This window comes from Leopardus geoffroyi, chromosome A2, assembly GCF_018350155.1.
Source record: "Leopardus geoffroyi isolate Oge1 chromosome A2, O.geoffroyi_Oge1_pat1.0, whole genome shotgun sequence".
Lineage (NCBI taxonomy): Eukaryota > Metazoa > Chordata > Mammalia > Carnivora > Felidae > Leopardus > Leopardus geoffroyi.
Genome location: NC_059331.1, coordinates 63,284,089 through 63,306,065, shown reverse-complemented (window position 1 = coordinate 63,306,065; position 21,977 = coordinate 63,284,089). Strand labels below are relative to the sequence as shown.

The 21,977-nt window shown below is 54.4% G+C and overlaps 1 protein-coding gene across 6 annotated transcripts in view; it reads left to right on the top strand.

Annotated features, from left to right (window-relative positions):
- The window catches only part of TNS3 (tensin 3), a 217,867-nt gene that overhangs the window by 34,194 nt on the left and 161,696 nt on the right, over positions 1-21,977 (top strand). Inside the window, exons 1-3 of one of the 6 annotated variants that reach the window (XM_045494230.1) lie at positions 3,577-3,970; positions 13,535-13,643; positions 20,142-20,179. In XM_045494230.1, the coding sequence (XP_045350186.1) occupies positions 3,893-3,970; positions 13,535-13,643; positions 20,142-20,179 (225 nt within the window). In that variant the 5' untranslated portion in view covers positions 3,577-3,892. Of the gene's footprint in view, positions 1-3,576; positions 3,971-11,504; positions 11,645-13,534; positions 13,644-20,141; positions 20,180-21,977 lie in introns of those variants that run through there. The other 5 variants (XM_045494225.1, XM_045494228.1, XM_045494222.1 and 2 more) reach the window with 5 other exon arrangements.

The following is a 21,977-nucleotide window of genomic DNA, read 5'->3' as shown; positions in this document are numbered from 1 at the left end:
TGGGGTGATGCGTGCGCGGGTGTGGATGTGTGTGTGTGTGCACACTGACATCAGTTTTCATTTCTGTCTGTATCTGTGTCTCCATGGAAACCACGGGCCAGACCAGCATCCGATTCAGGCCTGCAACACGGCGTTTCCTGACTCTTCCTGTCCCCGTTAGCAAGGGATGGGCTCTGCTCTTCTTGCCCTAGATGCCTCCCTGGTCCTTCCTCCTGTACCGCCCTCCTCCATGTCCTCCGCTCCCCACACCCCTCCCCGGTCCTCACATCCAGCAGCTTCCTGGCCCTCCCCTCCGACCTGCCTCCCTCTGCCCTCACTGCAAACTGCTGCACCGTGGGGCCCCTGGGACCCGGTGTTCATGCAGCTCCTGTCTCCCCACCGATGCTGGGGTCAGGCCCCCCTGCGACAATATGGCCTGGGACCAGGCTCTCCACCCCCACACTGGCACTCATCCCCTGGCCCGACCTTACTGCCACCCAGGTCCCTTCAGTTCACTGAAACGCCGTGTGCTGTGACCTTGCTCTGGTCCCTGGCTCTTTCCTGTTTGGGAAACATCTGACGTTCCCGCGAGTGGACCCACGGCCCCTCGGGCACCTGTGGGGGTGTTTCTGCCATCGGGGGTAGCGGTGGGCATTCTCCCAGCCATGTCAGGCACACAGTGGCTCCATCAGTGTTTCTGGACGGCTCTGTAAGCGTGTGGGTGCGGGGGTGTGTGGGGAGCAGACCCCACTCCCGCCCTCCCCCAGGGAGCCCCGAATCCTGTGTCGGCATTGGCCTCGTCCTGGGCTCCCGTCCCCAGTCCGGTCCTGGCTTCCGGTCTGACGCCCAACACTGCAGTTTGCCCTCGCAGTGTGGACCCTGGAGCCCCTGAGGTCTGTCCTCTGCAGGCTGGAGGTCAGGGCCTGGCCTGGCTTCTGGGCTCCCCAGCACCCCCAGACTCCGCTGCCCCCAGACCCCTGGCTTCCGAGGGGGCCAGACGGTGAGCTGAGACGGACGGAGTAGCTGGCCTTGACATCACGGAAATGCAGAGAAACGGGTTTTTTTCATTCCTGCCCAGCATTTATTGCCCCCACTTGTGTTGTGTAGAAAACCCCAGACGGAGGTTGGACCCTGCAGGCCCAGGCCGAGGCTCAGACAGACGGCCGCGCTGCAGAGTCAGGCCACGGCTGAGGTGGGCTTGGGTGTGAGGGGTGGTGCGCAGGTGGGGAGGCTGCGCAGGAGATGGGTCCTGGGCTGAGCCTGGAAAGGCCGTACTTTCCACTCAACAAAGGAGAATCGGAAAACTCTGGGAAGCCCTGAGGGGGACCCCAGCACCCGCCAGGGCACAGAGCCCAGGAGCCTGGGTCTGGGGGACGCTGCAGGAGGGCCCGGGGAAGGGGGGCTGGAGCAGTGGCCAGTCGGCAAAGTGGGGAGCCATGGCGGGGCTCCCAGTGTCGTGTGCTGGGGGGACTCACTTGGGCTGTCATGTTCTGGACTCGGACCCAAAGCCCCTGGTCTCATCTGTTGATTCTCACCTATTGCTTGTCACCCGTGACACATACCACGTACATCTGACCCACGAGTAGTACTAAAGTGCACTGATGTTTTGAATGATGGACTTTTCAAATGAGAGGGGTTTTGGGGTGTCCCTTTGGACACAAGAGCATCTTGGGCACTGGAGCTCCTGAGCACTTGCTGGCCATTTGCAGGGGGTCCTCTGCCCGCTGCAGAGTGTGGAGCCCCGCCTCCAGGTCAGGGAGCCTGACCACGTTGGGGGGCACCTGATGGTGGCTGGGGTTCACCTCTGCTGGGTCCATGGGGAAGGCTGGAGGCAGATCCAGCTGGTTTCTGGAAAGAGTGTTTTCAGATAGCAGAATGATGTGCTTCCAGCTCAGCCTCTAGACGCTGGTTGGTACCCCATCTTGTATTAGATGGCGGGGAATCAGAAGCAAGTTCGGCACAGATGGCACCTCAGGTCCCGTGTCCCTCAGTGGGGGAGAGGGACGTATAGTAGACACAGGACTGAGAGGGTTGCCTGGGTGGCTCAGTCAGTTACGCGTCCGACTTCAGCTCAGGTCATGATCTCGCGGCCTGTGGGTTCGAGCCCCGCATCGGGCTCTGTGCTAACAGCTCAGAGCCTGGAGCCTGCTTCGGATTCTGTGTCTCTCCCTCTCTCCCTGTTCCTCCCCTGCTCGCGGTCGGTCTGTCTCTCTCAAAACTAAATAAACATTAAGAAAAAATTTTTAACAGAAACAGGACTGAGAAACGTTTGCAAAAAACACAAGTCTGAATGCGACCCAGAAAAATGAATAGTGATGAATGAATCTCGGAAATGAATGAATGAATGAATGAATGAAGAGAGGCTTAAGCTGAGTGGGAGCCATGAGAATAAACAGGTGTCTGCATCCGAATGGCGTGATGCTGTTTGTTATGTTGCTGTTGTTGTTGTTGTTGTTGTTGTTGTGTGTGTGTGTGTGTGTGTGGCTGGCTGAAAGTCAGAGCTTTGCTTTTTCTCTGCAGAAACAGGAAGATGGGTGTTCAGTGCCGGAACCCGAGAGGTTAATTCTGGCCTTGAATCCGCGGCTGGAATTCGCACATGTGTTAGCCATAAAGGCCTAGCTCTAGCCCACCCCGACTGCTCCCGGCGCTAAGGCATTGGAGTCGCTCACGGAATCAGAGATGCGAAACAGAGTGTTAGAACCACGCAGGGCTGAGCTGTGGTGTGTGGGGGGTGGGGGTGGGGGTGGGGGTTAGGATGGCTCTTGGGCCGGGCACAGAGGCAGGCCAGTGAGCTGAGATCCACTGCTCCACAGTGACAGCCGTGTCCCCTCAGTCCGGTGGAGGCAGGTGGGGGGGGGGGTGGTTCTGGTGAGCTTAGGAAGCGAGCTGTTCTGTCCGTGCATCCAGCCTGGCTCTGGGCTGCCCTACAGGCTAAGTGACCCTTCCACTTTCCAGGTGTCCGGCTTCCTCTTCCTGTGACATTCTGCCCGGACCCTCCGGGTCACCTTCACCTCCCACGCTTGGGGTTTTAAATTTCTTTCTAAAGCTGCAGAGCCAGAGAGGAAAGCAGGACTCTAGAAAGCAGGATGTGATTGTCCAGCAGCTGGACGGTCCCGAGGATGGTGAGGCGGGGAAGAGAGCGGGGATCCCAGCCCCCCAGCTGTGGAAGGACCCCAATCATTAGCTGCGAGCTTGCTGGGACCCGCACGTGGTCCTCAGCCATCTCTAGCAGGGAGGGCTGCCTGCTTTCCTCGCTTGAAGAGGTGCACTGGAAAGAGAACCTTTCTGCGTTGGAATTTTCCTTCTTTCCACCCCAAACGCACTGTTGGTTAGCTGCGCAGACTGCCCTCAATACTGAGCATTACAGATGCAGGTTTAGTGAACGACACTCAGGATTTTAAAATCCTGGAAGCCTGAGAGCCGGCAGGTTTGATGTTAAGCCCCTGGGTTGGCATTCCCGGAGAGGTCTGAAATCCTAGCCAAGCTGACCTCCAGCCAAAGGCGTGGGTAATCAAGTCTGATGGCAGCGGAAGGTTTGCCCCCCAGCCCTGCCCGGGGAGGCGTTTCTTCTCCACTTTGCCTGCGTTTGGCTGAGAAGCCTTTTGCCTGCTCTGGAGCTGCGGTCTGGGGCGGGGGAGGGAGGGCTAATTCGTGTCAGATGGAGGGGCGCCCGGGGGACCGTGCGCTCGCTCGCCTGGCTTTTGTTCCCGGCGTCTGACTCCTGACGGTAGAGTGGACGTGGAGGTGCCGGCTGCGTCCTTTCGGGGCTCCGGGGTCCAACTTTTCCTGGGACTTGCAGGCGTAGGGGCCCTGGAGGCATCCCAGCCCCACTCGGGCGCGGGAGAGGGGACAGCGCCCGCCGCGGCCGACCTCGCGGGGCCGGGCTGTGCTCTCTGCGGGCGCCCGGGCGGCCATGCGGCTGCGCGCCTTGACCTCGGGGCCCCCTGGAGGGTGCGCGCGCGGGGCCCGGGCGCGCCGGCACCGGCGCCAGGTGAGTGGGTGCGGGGCCGCAGGGGCGCGGGGCAGAGGGGGCGCTGCGGCTCGGGCTTCTTGGAGAGGGGGAGCGGGGCGCTCGGAGCTGGGAGCGAGGGCGCGGGGCGGGGGGAGCGCTTTGAGACCGGTGCGCGCGCGGGTGGAAGCGTGTCCTTGCGCCCACGTGCGTCCGTGCGCCCGTGGCTGTGCGCGCCCGTGTGTGCTCGCGTGCCCTCTCTGTGCGCTAGCGTGCACCTTCCCGCATGTTTCTGTGTGCACGCGCGTGAGTACCTTGTGTGCGCGCGCAGGGGGCCCCTAGCGGGGATGCCAGCCGTTGCCTGGTGGGAGGCGGGGGCCCTGGTGAGCCCACGTGGAGTGGGGGGCGGTTCACGGTTAACTCTCCAATCCAGCTGCCTCTCGAACCCGTTTCCGTGGACTCCTTTTCCCGAGTGGGAGTAGGACACTGGTCGTGACGCAGACCTGAGGCGCAGCGCAGGTTTCTTTCAAAGGGAGAGGGCCGCTGGCCCTGTGCTGATGTCGGGGATGCGCTAGCATGTTGTCAGAGTGCAAGGTCACCGGGGCCACATTGGAGTCCGTGGTGCAGGGGACAGTCCTCCGCAGCGTTGGCATTGGACCCAGCAGATTCCCCCAGAAGGTTGAGCACCCCTTTCTTTGAATCTAATGGTTAGGCATTTAGTGCATTCTTTTTCCAGGAAACTTTTCTAAGGTTCTGAGAAAGGAGAAGTCAAAATGTCAGCCTCTTTGAGTCACTTTGGGTTGTCCTCCATTGCGATTTTCAGTTTAGCAGCCAGGCACTCTTGCTGGGAAGCTTGGGGACTGTGTGTAGTGTGCTGTGCGGAAAGGGCATCTGTCTGGACGCCTGTGATCTGTGGCTGCCATGGGGTGGAAACCTCGGTGGGCGGCTTTAGGGGCCACTGTGTCCCTGCAGAAGGGTTTTGTGGCCCTTGAACTTCAGGGTCAAGTTGGTTCCCCCGTCTGCTGGCCAGAATGCCAAGTACCAGAACTCACCCCGAGATCCTCTTTCCCAAGAGGAGAACAGCTCAGGGTGTGCTGATTCAGCCTTTGTGAGGGTCCCTGCCTCGCTACTGTAACATTAGCCCCCTGACCGTAGGGAGAGAGGTCTGTGCAGTTTTGCACTTGCGTAGAGCGGAGCAGAGGGTTACCCTTCCCCGCTCACGTGGGGCTTTCCTTGCTCAGCTTTGCAAAAATTTTTTGTCTGAAAAGAGACTTCACAATTAAGAGCGGCACTAATTACTGGGTACCCCTCGGGGAGTCCTCGTGGACCGGGCAGCCCTGCTCGCTGCCCTTCCAACTGTCTGCTCCCGACAATTAAATGCAATTTAGATTCCTGAACCCGAGCTTGCTAAACGCGGCAGCACTGAAGCCTCCCCTCCCCCGCGCACCCCGCGGCCCCACCTCCCCTGGAGAAATGAAAGCAAAGTATCAGGTGAAAACAAAGGCAGTCTAATCCCGTCTAGCTCATTTCACAATGGAGATGTTATGTACAGATGAAGCGTGAGCAGATGTTATTACACTATCTGGAGCGGGGTCCTCGGGGACGCGGCCACCGACCAGGCATCGGCTTCCGAACAGCACCTCTGCTGTTTCCCCCTCCGGTCTTCTAGAGGCGGCCCAGCGGGCCAGGAAACCGCAGGAACACAGTGCCTCTTTCTCCCCGGTTCCAATAAAGGTATTTGTAAGGAATAAAAGGTCACAGTATCCTCCACTGGCCCAGGAACTGGGGCCAATTCATTCCGTTAACAAATGTTAATTGAAGGTCCAAAGGTTCGCCCTTCTGCCAGGCGCCTCGCGGGGAGTGGGGGGGGGGGGGGAGACTCAGAGGCTAATGGATGAGAGCCCCGTGTCCTGCCTTTGGGACGTTGCAATAGAGCATAGGCGAGAAGGCATATAAACAAATGACTGAAACACGAGGGGGGAAGCCTGTGCCAACTGGGCCACTGCCACAGAGGACTGTATTTTTAGATGCCTGAGAGCCTGCTCCTGTCTGAGCACGAGACGGGTGGAGACAGGGTCTGAGCCCACAACCCTTTCCTTTGGCCGTGTGGTTTCGGTTTTGCATCTTTTCCCTGTTTGTGGGACAGTGGTGGTCATGGTTACGGCACAGAAGGAGCCTGCCAATGTCCTGAGCTTGTCCTATGGGCTCCTGCGTCCACCTTTTGCAAACCTCGAGCGCAGGAGCCCCGCTATCATAAAGTTGAATCTCTTGGGGCACCCGGGGGGCTCAGTTGGTTAAGTCTCCAACTTTGGCTCTGGTCATGATCTCGCGGGTTGTGAGTTTGAGCCCCAAATTGGGCTCTGTGCTGTTAGCACGGAACCCGCTTTGGATTTGCCGCCTCTCCCCAGCTTCTGCGTGCCCTCTCTCTCTCAAAAATAAATAAACATTAAAAAAAAAAAAAAGTTGAGTCTCCTGAAAAAACCCGTAATAATAAGGATGTGAACAAGCACATGCTAACAGTGCCCTGTGTGTATGCAGGATGGATCCTTATAGAATAGTCCATTATGTAGCAGTGGCTCTCAGGCCAGCTGCAGATCGGAATCATGGGATGAGTTTTGAAAAAGTTTGTGTTCTGGCCCCATTTCCAGATTATCTGTGTTCACTGGTCTGGGTGGGGTTTAGGCAGAGTGGTTTCCTTTTTTGTTTTCTAAGGTTCATTTATTTATTTTGAGAGAGGGAGAGCAAGCAGGGGAGGGGCAGAGAGAGAGGGAGAGAGAGAATCCCAAGCAGGCTCTGCGCTGTCAGTGCAGAGCCCGATGCAGGGCTGGAACCCACAAACTGTGAGATCGTGACCTGAGCCGAAGCCAAGAGTTGGAGTCTAACCGACTGAGCCACTCTGGTGCCCGTAGCAGAGTGGTTTTAAAAACTGACCAGGTGATTCCCTTAGGCTGCCGGGGCACACAACTGGCACCTGGTATAGCGGTTGGTCATTGACAGGAGCTCTCTTCATAGGCAGAAGGGGAAGGTATCCTCTGTGTCCCCAAGTCTCTAGTGACTTGCCCAGGGTTACAGAGCTTGTACTGCAGGCAGCAGAACCTGTGTCCTGCTTGGTTCATGACACGTTGCCTCCTTAGGCTTGGCAAGGTCAACAAAAACACCACGAGATGACTGATGAAGTGACAAGATGGCTGAGGGACTAGACGTGGTCAGGGAAGACATGGGTGAGAATGGGACTAGAGACGGTCCCCTGGAAAGCTGTAAGCTGCCAGCACTCAGGACAGGTTGAACTGCAGGGAAGGAGAGACCCTCCCCAGCATCTGTTCACACTGGAATCGCCCCTCTGCCAGTTTCCGTCCCTTGGCAGTGGCTGGTGGAGTTGTCTGCCGACCAGCTTGTAAGACCAACTGGGGACAGGAGCTGTGAGTGATTAGTTATGTCTGCCATAGGTCAGGGGGTAAGGAGGTGTGGTCTGTGTGCTGATGAATCGCGCTTCCGTAGACCTCAAGGCAACATTTGTCGAAAACTAGGATTCAGAGTGTTCCTTCAACACCTCGTACTTGCTAGTGTGATGTGGGATCCTGAGAATATACTTTGGAAGAAGATGCAGTTTCAAAATATAATAGAAAATGTGATTGTACACTTAATTATGTGCCATCTTATAAGTTGTTTTGGCAATTCTAAGTGCTTTGAATTTAAATATGAGTTTTAGAATCCATCTGTAAATGAAAAAAAAACAGATTTTTTTATTCAGATTGTGTTGAATCTGTGGATTTTATGGAAGAACTGCAGCTTAACTACATTATCCATGAACATGGTATATCTCTATCTGTTTAGGTCTTCCTCACTTTCTTTCTGAAATGATTTATAGTTTTTCCTTTATAAGCCTTTCACAGAATTTGTAAGGTTTATCCCTGAGGATTTAGTATTTTTGATGATGCTGTAAATGGTAATGTTCTTTGAATTTTAGATTCTGAATGTTCATTGCTAGTATGTAGAAATACAGTTTGTACATTCATTGATCTCCTGTCCTTCCACTTTGCTAAACTTGCTTGTTAGTTCTAGAACTTTTTTGTAGATTTTGTGAGATATTTGTTTCTTTATATTTTTATTATTATTATGTTTTAATTTTTATAGCTTTATTTTTGAGAGAGAGAGAGAGAGAGGGAGGGAGAGAGAGAGGCAGCACAAGCAAGGAGAGAGAGAGAGGGAGACACAGAATCCGAAGCAGGCTCCAGGTTCTGAGCTGTTAGCATAGAGCCTGATGTGGGGCTTGAACTCATGAACTGTCAGATCACGACCCGAGCCAAAGTTGGATGCTTAACCCACTGAGCCACCCAGGCGCCCCTATTTATTTATTTTCAAATGTTTATTTATTTTTGAAAGAGAGAGAGAGAATGAGCACATGTGGGGGAGGGACAGAGACAGACAGAGCATGAGCAGGGGAGGGGCAGAGAGAGAGGGAGACACAGAACCTGAAGCAGGCTCCAAGTTCTAAGCTTTCTGCATAGAGCCTGATGTGGGGCTTGAACTCATGAACTGTGAGATCATGACCTGAACTGAAGTCAGATGCTCAACCGACTGAACCACCCAGGTGCCCTTTTTTTTTTTTTTAATAGATAGTGGTGTCATCAGTGATTAAAGACAGTTTTACCTTTTCCTTTCCAAACTGGATACCTATTATTTATTTTTCTTGCCCAGTTGCACTGATTAGAACCTCTAGAACAACATTAAATAGAAATGTTGATTGAAGACATCCTTGCCTTGTTCCAGAGCTTAAAGGGAAAGCAGTCTGTCGTCGTTAAATATGGGGTTTGTGGTAGATTTTACCAAGTTGAGAAAGTTTCTGTCCTGATTTGAGAGTGTTTCTCAGGAAATGGATCTTGGATTTTGTTAGAGTTATTTTCTGATTAATTGAAAGATTGTAGGTTTCTTTTTAGTTTATTGATATTTGAATGTTCAACTAAGTCTGCCTCCCTGGAACAAATCCTGTTTGCCATGATGTATTACTTAGAAGTGTGTTATTTAGTTTCCAAGTACTTGAAGGATTTTGCAGGGACATATATATATATATATATATATATATATATATATATATATATTTTTTTTTTTTTTTTTTTTTTTTAATAGTTTCTAATAGAATGCCATTGTGGTCGGAGAACATATTTAGTACGGTTTGAATACTTTTAAGTTTATTTGGACTTGTTTTATGTTCCAGACTGTGTTCTGCCTCAGGAAGCATTCCCCATGCCCTGGAAAAGGATGTGTCTTCTGTGCTTGGGGTCAGATGTCAACTAGGCCAAGTTATTTGATAACGCTGTTCAGCTTTTGTGTATCTTTGCTTATTGCTTTGTCTTTCCTGAGACCTTTTTCCTTGGTTTGTAGATGATGTCCTTCTTCTGAGTCCCCAAATGGACGACCCTGGCATGTGAGCCCCCCCCCCCCCCCGTTTCTCTTCCCCTTCTTGTAAGGGCACCTACAAGAATTACTGTATTAGGATCCCACCGTTATGACCTTATTTGGCCTTAATCACCTCTTTAGAGGCCCCATCTCCAAATACATCCCATTTGGGGTCAGGGCTTCGATGTATGAGTTTCGTGGGGACACAGTTCAGTCTAACACAGGGATAATTAAGTTTCTGATTGTATTTACACATCTGTCTCTTTGTCTCTGTGATCCTGTCATTTCTTGCTTCATGTATTTTGAACATTTTGTTAATAGGTGCGTACATGTTTAGGATCGTATGCTCTCTTGATGCATGTACGCTTTTGTCATTAGGAAATCGTGGGTAATGTTCTTTGATCTGGAGCCTACGATGTCTGATAGCAGTATAGCCACTCCAGCTTTCCTTTGATTAACATTATCATTGTATATTTTTTCTATTCCTTGTCTTTTTAAAAGAGTATAATCTGACAACCATTGCCTTTTAATTAAGGTATTTAAACTGTTTGTGTAATGTGATTCCTAATACGGTGAGGTTTCAATCTACCGTCTTTTCTATTTCTCTCACCTAGTCATTGATCTACTCTCTCTTTTTTGCCATGTTTAGATTAATTGAACTTTTATTTAATTCGTTATTTTTTACATTTTTATTAACAATTTTTTTTTAATTTTTTTTTTTAACGTTTTATTTATTTTTGAGACAGAGAGAGACAGAGCATGAACAGGGGAGGGGCAGAGAGAGAGGGAGACACAGAATCGGAAACAGGCTCCAGGCTCTGAGCTGTCAGCCCAGAGCCCGACGCGGGGCTCTAACTCACGGACCGCGAGATCGTGACCTGAGCTGAAGTCGGACGCTTAACCGACCGAGCCACCCAGGTGCCCCATATTTTTTAATTTTTTAAAAATATTTTATTTTTTAAGTAATCTCTCTACCCAGCATGGGGCTCGAACTCATGACCCCGAGATCAAGAGTCACACGCTCCACCGCCTGAGCCACCCAGGTGACCCCTGATTAATTGAATTTGTAAACAATAATTCCCTTTTATCTGCTTTGTTGGATTATTATCTATCTATCCCTCATTATTTTAGTGGTTGCTTTGGGGCTTACAGTGTATCACAGTTGCCTTTGCGTGATAGTATACAACTTCACAGATAGTAGGAGAGCCTTCCAGTAAAATGCTTCCATTCCTCTTTTCCTGAGCTTTGTGCGTTTTATTGTATTTACTTTTACATGTGTTGAGCCTCACGTTTCATCATTATTAGTTTTTGCCTGGCCAATTATCTTGTAGTGAGTTTCCAGTACGAGAAAATCTTACGTACCGATCTGTGCACATACTTAACCATTTCTGGTGCTGTACCTTCTGCGTAAAGCCATCTTTCCGCTCGCAATCATTTTCCTTGCGCTCAGACGACGTGCAGCTTGTCTTGTGGTGTCATGTCAGCTGGTGATGAATTATTTCAGCTTTTGTGTATCATAAGAATTTTTAAATTCACTTGAGTTTTTGAAAGCTCTTTCTGCCGGGTCCAGAATTCTAGGTTGGCACATTTTCTCTCAGCACTTTGTATCTCTCTTCTGTTTTCTTACTTGCTTTATTTTCTGAGAGAAATCTGCTGTTTTGTTAATGGTCATCCCCTGTCCTAACATGCCTTTTCCTACCCTCGGGGGGCACAATTTTCTGTGTATCACTGGGTTCAAGCAGTGTGATTATTGTGTGTCATTTCTGGCACACTTCCTTTTTTAGTGTTTGATGTTTGTTTTTGAGAGAGAGAGAGAGAGAGAGAGAGAGAGCAGGGGAGGGGCAGAGAGAGGGGGAGACATAGACTTTGAACCAGGCTCCAGGCTCTGAGCTGTCAGTACAGAGCCCGACGCGGGGCTCGAACTCACAAATTGTGAGATCATGACCCGAGCCAAAGTCGGCAACCCCACTGACACACTTCTTGTACTTGGGATTTGTTCTTCAGTCTATGGGTTTAGAGTTCTGCTCAGATTTTGGAGAAGTTTTAGCCATTATTTTCTCAACTATTCCCCTCCTTCCTTTACAGAGGCCCCAGTGACACCTGTGTTAGGCTGCTCGAGCTTTCCCCCCTCTCACTGATGCTCTGTTCATCTATCTCTTTACTTAGGGGGTCTCTTCTTTCTGTGTCTTGTTTCGGGCAGTTCATACCGTGCCGCTCGCACAATCCACACGCACGTGCTCATCAGTACCCGGCTGGACGGTTCAGAGGGCCCTCTGCACATCTTAGGCCTTCCATGCAGCTGTGTCTTGTGGTGTTCGGGTGAGTGAACCCTTTCTGCTTTGTTCTGTGGACGCTTAGCACCGTCTCTTCCATCCCGGTAGTAGGTACCCTGGCCCCCTTCTTCCCTGCATCCTGGGACCTTGCTCGGTGCAGGAATCTGGGACAGTCACAGAACTCGGGCCACTTTTTCCCTGCCTCTGAGGAACTAGATAGATTGGTTCGCCTGTTCGTGAACCTCCTATAAATAGGCATCGCTGTGTGCTTTTGTGTCGGAGTGTTTTTGTTTAGCACAGTCATGCTTTCGATGCCCACCCGGGATGCGTGACGTCATGTGTATTAGTAGCAAGCTGTTGCGTGCACCTGAGACAGTGTTCCATGGTAGGAATATATCAGGCTTTCTCTGTCCAGTCTCCTTCTGATGGACATTTGGGTTATTTCCTCTTTGGGGCACTCTTTTTTTTTTTTATTTTTAATGTTTATTTTTGAGAGACAGAGAGAGAGAGAGACAGACAGACAGAGTGTGAACAGAGGAGGGGCAGAGAGAAAGGGAGACACAGAATCTGAAGCAGGATCCAGGCTCTGAGCTGTCAGCACAGAGCCCGACCTGGGGCTCAAACTCACAGACTGTGAGATCATGCCCTGAGCCGAAGTGGGATGCTCAACCAACTGAGCCACCCAGGTGCCCCTGACTTCTATTTTAATGTTTATTTATTTTTGAGAGAGAGAGAGAGAGAGAGAGAGAGAGAGAGAGAGAACATGAGCAGGGGAGGGGCAGAGAGAGAGGGAGACACAGAATCGGAAGCAGGTTCCAGGCTCTGAGCTGTCAGCACAGAGTCCAACGCAGGGCTCGAACCCACGAACCGTGAGGTCATGACCTGAGCTGAAGTCTGATGGTTACCCGACTGCACTGCCCAGGCGTCCCTCGGGCACTATTAAGTAAGGCAGCACTGACCATTCTTGCACAAGACTTGTGGGCATATGCACTTATATCTGCCTTAGCGTCTGCAGGAGTAACATTGCTGGGTCACAGAACTGGTGTAGATCTAAAAACATTTATAAGAAACTGTATTTGTATCATTGGAGTTACATTCTTGGTAACATTTCATCTCCCAGGGAGTCGAGGCTTCACCTGGTGGTCGGTGTGGGGCCTCGTGAATCCACGTGGGTGTCAGTTACTGGGTGGGGGTGGGGGACGCAGCGCCACGTATCACCAATTGGATGGGAGGACTGGTGTTTGGTTTCTGAGGCAGGTTGAAGTTTTGTAAGATTATCAGATGCGGCCGTGAGCCTTGACCCTCCCAACGCGGGTTGGGTAGGTAAGTGGTTCGTTTACTCTCAGGACCAGTGTGTGTAGCGGATTCCATGCTGTGCCAGGTTTAGGGAGGAACCATGAATCTGACACGCTGGTCATCCGTGACCGCTTCTCCTTCCACAGACGTGCACATTCCCTCGGAGAAGCCAAGGGGCCGGGATTATCAGTCACTTGGCTTCCCCTGAACACAGTAGTGCTGTTGGCCGAGCACTTCTTCCAGAGGAGCAAGCAAGCGATGAGGTCCGGGAATGCCTCTGGGGTACTTTGTCCGGGAACTAGGTGGTTGTGCGCCCACAGCGTGGGAGCTAACACGCGATCACATGAACAGCACTGATGAGTGCCGGCTCCCGACTCCCATCACCCATTTACAGGGGGATTTGTGGGCAGGGTGGGGGTGCGCTTCCGTGGGGTCTCTGGCGTCGAGATGCTGACGGGGTATCCGAGGCTCCCCCGGGGAATCCCAGTGCCGGCTTCTCCTTCTTCTCTGTGTAACGGGTCAAGTTCCTCTTTTAGCTCTTCCCAAACTCCGCCTGGACGCCTTGTTTCCTGGAAGGGAAAAGAGCGAGCAAACGCCCTAGGAATTGTAGAGCTGACGGCTTCTCCTTCTGCGTTTTCAGCCAGAAGAGTTACCGAGCCTGCACAGCTTTAAGAGCACAGCCTTCAAAAAACCCAAGGTGTGCGGGGTTTGCAAGCAGGTTATTGACAGCCAAGGAATTTCATGCCGAGGTGAGTCTGTGTTTCTCATTCTCTTGCTGTGAAACCGAAACATAGCAAACAAACAAACAGAAAACCAAAATGAAAACCTTCTTTTGGGAGTTTCCAGAAGTTAAATCGCAGAATTCCCCTTCCTGGCCTGTGTTTATCCCCCAGCTGTGCTGGGCAGGGACCCGCCGTATTTACACAGATTTCTGCCGGGAGGAAGCTTGTCCAGAAGGAGCAGAGAGTTACTGGTGTCGGGTTGGGGACAGTAGTGACCGCGCGGGCGTGACTGCCCTCTGTCCGCCCCGTGGTGTCCGTGATGCTGGTCATTGAGTCGTGTGCTCTGACCCCTTAAGAGTTTGCAAATGAACGTTCTGCACCTCGGGGTCAGGGCTTGCTGTGTGGGGCGCTTCAGCCCGCTGTCAGGTGCCACTGCCGTCGGGAGACAAAGCCACCAGCTTCGCCGCCTGATGCTTAAGCACCAGGCGGTCGACATGTTTGCGACGTGTTTCTCCTGCTTGCTTGCGCATTAATCAGTCTGTGACAACGGTGAGTAATGGCTCCCTTGAGCCCTGGAGTCTGGGCTGGGGGTTGTGGGTCCGCGTCACGGCGGGGGGGGGGGCGGGGAGGATGGTCAGACTTCCTTCCGCGGGGTGAGGAGGTGACCCTTCCTCACAGCGCTTGCCAATGGGGCTCCCGGAGACATCAGTCTCACAGCTGCCAGCAGTGCCCCCCTGCCCAACTCCCTAGAATCTCAAGAGACCTTGAGGCCTCTTCTTTGCTAGTGTGTGGCCCTCTCCTTTCTCCCTGGAGGTGGCCTGTGTGACAGGGTCTGGGGGACCCCCTTCAACTGGTTCCCTGTGAGCTGCACCCCAGGCCAAGAGAGGTCTTGCATGGCAGGCTTTGATACTCTTTTGTTCAGGGATCACTCTGATGGCTCCCGATGTGGCCGTGACATTGTCAGGGGATAAAGGCCCGTGGAAAGACTGATCTCATGGGGGTAAATCAGGAGAGTTGGGGTATTTTCGGCATTCTGAGGACCGGGCCTTTCCCCTGCCCCATGGACACACCTGTGGACATATGGGGGCAGGATGTGGGCATGCTGCTCCCAGAGCTGGAGTCGGGAGCTCGGCAGGGTCATTGCCGGTGTAGACGGGGCCCGGCAGGGTGAGTGACTGGCTGCTCAGGGGAAATCATGGCCCTTCTGTGGTTCTGTTTGGTGCACCTGACAAAACATAGTTTGTCTCTATGGTCTCTTCCTTTTCTCAGTAAACTAGAGACAGAAAAGAGACCGTGAGTCGTTTTCTGTCCTGTGATCGATACCCGTCACGTGAGTTTGCGTGTCGAGCCCCTGTGTGCGTGGCGCCCGTGGACGGTAAGGCCTGCCCGTCACGTGTCATCTGAGCAGCCACGCATGCGAGCTTCATGAGGTTGTGGTGGGAGGCCCTTTCTTTGGTTCATTTCTGGAGGAGCAGTGGGTGTGCTGGAGGGGAGCATGGACGGTGGAGATTTCTCGCTCTGCCTGTCTGTGCTTGAATTTTCCTTTTGAGCATGTAAGTACACGTGGAACACAGAGCTCGTTGACCGACTGGCTCAGGAAAGTGTCCAAAAGTGTTAGTGATGGTGATGGTGGTGACGTTGGTGATGGTGTTGGTGACCATGGTGATCATGATGGTGACGATGGGACAATGGAGATGATGCTGACGGTGATGGTGGAGAAGGGTTGGGGTATATTCTGTGACTCAGGCTCATGTTTTTGCTGTTCCTTTTCTGGCTCCTTCTTGACTTTCAAATGCCTTGTTTTCACATTTTAACCTCTTGACTTACCACATATTTCCTATGTGACTAGGTTAGAAGAAAAAGTTTAGTTTCTAAAAAAGTGTATTGATTTTGAGAAAGAGAGAGAGAGAGCGAGTGAGCGAGCCAGGGAAGGGTAGAGGGAAAGGGGGAGAGAGAGAATCTCAAGCAGACTCTATGCTGTCAGTGCAGGGCCCGATGCGGGGCTCGAACTCACGAACCATGAGATCATGACCTGAGCCGAAATCAAGGGTCGGACACTCAACTGACTGGGCCATCATGTGCCCCGAAAATGCTTCATTTTTAAGAAGCGGTTACGCTTGCACATTGGGGCTATTTTATCCCTATTTCTGGAACTTTCCAGGGACATGCAGAGATGGAAATGAGGGTGTTGGTGGGGCTACGTGTCTGGTTGTGGCTCGCCTCAAGCTGCTCTGAGCACGTGCACCGGCCACAGTTAGGGTGTGTGGTAACCTGTTCCCGCGGCTCCGCCAGGTCCCCTCGGGTGGCTTGAGGGGTTCAGTTTCCACGGGTAATGCTCTCACACACCCAGTCTGGTCACATGTGAGATAAGCCAGTGGAGGGTACAGGTGCGGGTGCCCTCACTGTTGTGGTTCTGAGTGGGTCTGACAGATGTGAGCTTGGGGATTTTGCCCCGAGGGGAAGACGGATCCGGGAGGACACGGGGCCCCGGCCACACAGCACTGATCCCGCCGGAAAGGCTTTGCGCGGATCTCAGACTGGATAGGGGAGGACAGATCGGGTGGAAAAGTGACAGAATGAAGGAAGGCTGTGGAGCGGAGCACTCTAGGGAGGAGCCTGAGGAGATGAGGGCTGAGAGAGGGAGCAACAAGGAGGCCGGAGGGAAGCGGAGGGAGGTGGTTTTGTCGGGAGGATTTGATGATGGCTTTGCCCCTTCACTAAACAACACACATTTTAAGTACCTGCTAGAATGACGGGATGAGGAAACTGTGCTCTGTGTGCGGAGGCTCACGGTCTGAGGGGGGAGTCTTGTCTGTGGGGGGAACACGGTCTGAGGGGGAGTTCCGTGTGTGTGGGGCTCACAGTTTGAGGGGAAGTCTTGTTTGTGAGGGGTGTCCTGTGTGTGAGGGGCTCATAGTCTGAGAGGGGAGTCCTGTGTGTGTGTGCGTGGGTGGGGGGGACACAGTCTGAGGGGGGAGTCCTGTGTGGGGGCAACACAGTCTGAGTTGGGAGTCCTGTGTGTGAGGGGCTCACAGAGTGGGGAGTCCCGTCTATGAAGCCATCCCAGTCCACAGTATGCTAAGTGATCATGGGTGAAGCTTGGGGTAGGTGGCCGATCGCTGGTATTCGCCATCAGTGCCTGCTTTGTGCCTGATGCTGTGTTACGACCCCGGGACACGGTGGCAGATGGGACCATTGAGTCAACCAAGAGAGCAGTGTGGCCGAGCAGTGTGTGTGTCCAGGCAGGCGTCCTCAGGCTGGGGCCCCCGGTTCCCTCCGGCCTGTCCGCCCGGCCAGTTCCTGGCGACAGGGGGAGGCTGGTGAACCTGAGGCTGAGTGGCGAGGGCCGTCTCTCGCTCGGGAGGGATGTGCGGGGTGCCATGTGCAGGGTGCTGCCCGGCCTGGGCCCCGAGGCTCTGGAGGGGGTAGCCCTTCCGGGACAGCCCTGGGCAGCGGGGCCGGGATTCGCACCTGCGCTTTGCAGACCCCGTATCTGCACGGGGAGCCCTGCGTGTGGCGCACAGACCCTGGGGGTGAAGGGACGCGGCGGCGGACCGGATGCCTGTCTGTCCTCCAGGCCTCAGAGCCCGAGGGAGGCACAGGCCCCACGCGGACCCTCGACCTTCTTCCAGCAGGGCTGCGCTGAGTGCAGCCCCCACTCGACCCGTGGCATTGATCTCCACTCGCTCTCTGTCTCTCTCTCTTCTTTTTTCACGTTTATTTAGTTTTGAGGGAGAGAGAGGGAGACACAGCATCCGAAGCAGGCTCCAGGCTCCGAGCTGTCGGCACAGAGCCCGACGCGGGGCTCGAACCCGTGAGCTCTCGGATCATGACCTCAGCCGAAGTCGGACAGTTAACCGACTGAGCCTCTCAGGCTCCCCGCTGTGAGAATAGATCTTAAGCGTTCACACCCACGTCATGCGATGGACGTGATAATTAACGTGATTGTGGCAAATGCCTCACAACGTAGACCTGTGTCAAGTATTCAAGCTGTATGTACCCTTTAAATATATACAATTTTGTCGATTATACAGCAGGAAAGCCGGAACAAACAGCAGCAGGGCGTGAGTGGCCGTGTTGGCTTCTGAGAAGGGTACGAGGTTAGGGTGAGGCTGGCGGTCAGAGGAAACGTGTGAAAGTCCAGCAAGCCTGTGCCGTGGAAGGTGTTATTGCGGCAACCTTGTGCGCGGTGGTCGTTCGGTCGGCACGAGCCGCCCTTGCTTGTGTTCATGATGCTCTTGCGGGAGGTTGGCGGTGTACAACCTAGGACACCGTCCTGGGTGAGCTCGGTCCGGAGGAGGCAGACGGGGGCAGAGATCACTGTGAAGTGCTGAGCAGTGGGGAGTGGGAGAGGAAGGCAGGCTGGGGCTTCTGGAACACATTGACGCACTTAGCCCGGCCTAGGAGGAGTGATGGAGGGCTTCCAGGTGGAGAAGGCGGCTGCCGCTTTCAGTCTTGGAGAAAGAAACGAGTCAGCGGGACACGGAAGGGTGTGTGGGGAGCTCTAGGCAGAGACAGCGGCACGGGGCCAGATGGCAGGTGTCCGTGAAGCGCTGGGATGGGGGGGACATGGTGGGGCCTCAGGTTGACCACCAAATCGCTACTCTGAGGACAACCCGAGGGGCCGTCCATAAAACTATGGGGGTCGCCAGCGTCCGTTCTAGAAGCAACGGCCCACTTCTTGGGTCACCACCTTAGCACTTGCGTGGTTTGTACCACGTTGCTGTAAAGTCGACCTTTGTGAATGTCGCGGCTTTGCCTTTGGCTCTCTTCTGGCTGAGTCGGCTGGCTGTTCACCATGAATGTGTCACGCTACCGTCACCCTGCCGCTGACCAGAGCCCTCTCCGGGTTGAGTTGGCCCGTGGTCGTAATCATCTGCCACGGCGTGGTGGATTCCTCCAGAAGTTCATGCCGACCCGTGGCGACAGTGTGTCTCATTTCTCCCCGCGTCTGTGGGACAGGGGTTTGGGAGGCCTGTGGCTCTAACCAGGCCTTCCGAGCCGGCTCCCTCGGTGGCTGACGAGGCCTCAGTTCCCCCACATGAGGCTCTTTGCAGGGGCACACGGGTCCCTCGGGCCATCCTGGAAGTCTGACCACCATGAGATTCCTGTCCCAGTCCCAGGCTGCAAGCCACCCGTCCCGCCAGGGCGGTTCCTCCGTGCATTTCTGCTACTTCTCACTTACGCAAAGGCCGTGGGCCTCTGCCAGACAGACGTCTTCTGCCTCGGGACCCCCGCTGCCCTCCAGCCCCTGGCCGTGTTTCCCTCCGCATTTCTCATCTGGAAGCCCCTTCCGGAGGCGAGCCCATCCTGATGAGGAAATCCCTCATGGCCTGTTGGCTGTGTGCACCCATTAGGACACAGAGAGTAAATATTTGTCTTTGTGGATAATCTCACAAACCTCAGAGGCAGAGAGAAACCATTCAGAAAAGAGATCCCGCGAAGATAACTACCCTGGCCGTTGGTCCTGGAGATCCAGTAACCATCCGCCAGCGGCCGCCTTACTTTGAGGTATCCTCAGTCAGTCCTGCAGGGACCTGCATCAGTTCAGTGTTTCTGAGTCCAGCTCCTGGAGCAGAGAGGGACGGGGTGTGCGCGCGCATGTGCTAGCCGGGTTTGGGGCCTGCCTCCTGACCCCCGAGGCCTTATTCCCTCAGGACCCCGCACACTTGTGTACCTTGACATTGTGTTTGTAGTCTGAAAGCGGTCTCTTGAATGGGTCCCCTGGGCATTGCCGTCACCCCAGGAGAGGAAATGGAGGCCCAGAGAGGTCACTGGCCCGGCTCCGGGCAGTGTGGTCGATTAGGTCCTTGTCCCCCATCTCACAGCTGCCCCTGGACCCCACGATGGGGTTCCCTGCCCCGCGGTTTCTGCCTGGCATCTGGGCACTGGCCGCGTGCCCGAGGCTCATGGGGGCCGCTGGCGCTGTCCTGCCATCAGCCCGGCCACAGCCTCTGAAGGGCGGGCCTGCGAAATCCCCATTGGTTCCGGCTCTAAGTCTGCACCGTCGGGGGCCCCCCGGACTGACACAGTCTCTCCGCTGCTCACACAATGGCCCCAGCTGAAGGATTCCCCTGCAGGAATTCAGACGTGGATTGATTCTGACAGTGCGTTCCCAGGCCGTCCGGAAGCGCGGGGAGTGTGGCGCTCCGCTGGCAGCTTTCTCACTAAGTGACAGGCGCCAGGTCTGGCTCTGGCGGGGGATGGGGGGGGAGGTTGTGGATTTTCTAGTTTCCCGTCCGCCCATCCACAGGGAGAAGCTGGCATCCCCCCGGGCACTTAGGAGGCTTCGTACAACTCAGATCCACCACGGGTCTCCTCCCGGGATCCCGGGAGCGCCGCCCACAGCTGGGTGCCTGTACACCATGGGCACTGGGCTCTGGGCCGAAGCTTGGAGCCACTGGGTGGGGGCGGACCCGCCCCCCTGCAGCTCCGATCCCCAAGGGTCCAGAGGGTTCATGGGTGCCAGACCTGGTGCTGCAGAACCTGCTCCACTTACACACCTTCTTTCTCTTTGTCTTGCAGCCTGCAAGTATCCCTGCCACAAGAAATGTGAAGCCAAGGTAAGCACCCGTTGAGCTCCTTCCCCGGGGGCCATGACCCCGCCTTGGCCTTTGCCCCACGGCAGGCGGGTGCAGAAGACGGACGCCTTGGCCTGTGGCCACAGGCGTGAAACCCTCGGGAAAGGGCTGCTAGATGCTTCGATAGCACGTATACTTTTCGTCTCCGGAGGAAGCCTTAGAGCCTTGGGCTCTGTGCTCCTAATTATAGAAAGTAAAACTCAAGAATTTGGTTTCAGATGAGAATCAAGTAATTGGCCCTGGCCTCGGCACAGGCGTCCCGCCCAGCGGGCGACCCCTTCTTTCTCATGATTACATCATGCCACTTTTTGGGGCTCTGTGGGGGTGGGAATAGGGTTTAGGGCACAGGCCTGGTGGGGGGGATTTGGGGGGCTCATTAGGGTTAGTTGTTCTTAGATCGGTTGGGGTTCTCAGGCTGTCACGGGAGTTGGGGGCCCTGAATCGGGGAGAGTTGGGCTGGGGTTTGAGTTCCTTGGAGGGCTGAGTTGCCAAGCACCCCTAGGAGCACTGGAAGTCTGGGGTGCTGGGGTGGGGTTAGGACTTCTGTGGGGCAGTGAGGAGGCCTGGAGATGGCGGTGGGCCATCATGGGAACCCTTGGACTGAGGCCTGGTTTTCTGCCTGGGTCACAGTGTCTGCACCTCCAAGTTTTGCAGGCATGCTGGCGGTCCGCAGTGGGGCCTGAGCGTGTGGCACCCCCACTCTGGCTGGCCTGCCGTGCTTCAGTGGGAGGCCCCCCCCCCAGGTCCCGCAGGCCCCGTGGCTGGAGGCCCCAGGGGAGATGGGCTTTTGGAGAGCCTTGGGATTCTGTGGCTGCCGGGCTCCTCCTGGGCAGCTGTTGCTGGGAATTTCCGACTGGCGCCGGCTCCGGGCAGGGCTGGGTGCTGGGGGCGGGCTCGCACTTGAGCTGGCTTCTCGTGAAGTTCTATGTGGGGGGGCCAGGGATGCCGAGTCCCTTCACCCTGTCCGCCACACGCACACACATGCGCACACACGCACACGGTCACAGCCATACAGGAACGCACGCACACACATGCACGCACATGGTCACAGCCATACAGGAACGCCATGTGCACACACATGTGCGCACACGCACACAGTCACAGCCATACAGGAACACACACGCACACACACACAAGTCACACCCATACAGGAACACATGCACACACATGAATGCACATGCACACAGTTCACAACCATACAGGAACGCACATGCATATATGCACACAGTCACAGCCATACAGGAACACACACGCACACACATGTGCGCACACACGCACATCACACCTGTACAGGAATGCACACGCACACATGCACATGATCACACCCATACAGAAACATACACACACATGCATGTGCACACACGCACATGGTCACTGCCACACAGGCACACACAGGCACACACATGCACGCACACACACACAAGTCACACCCATACAGGAACACATGCACACACATGTGTGCACACACACACAGTTCACACCCATACAGGAACGCACACACATGCACGCACACTGTCACAGCCATACAGGAACACACGCACACACATGCACGCACACTGTCACAGCCATACAGGAACACACGCACACACATGCACGCACATGGTCACAGCCATACAGGAATGCCATGTGCACACACGCACACAGCCACAGCCATACAGAAACACACACGCACACACATGTGCGCCCACACATGTCACACCTGTACAGGAATGCACACACACACATGCACATGCTCACACCCATGCAGAAACATACATGCACACACATATGCACACGGCCA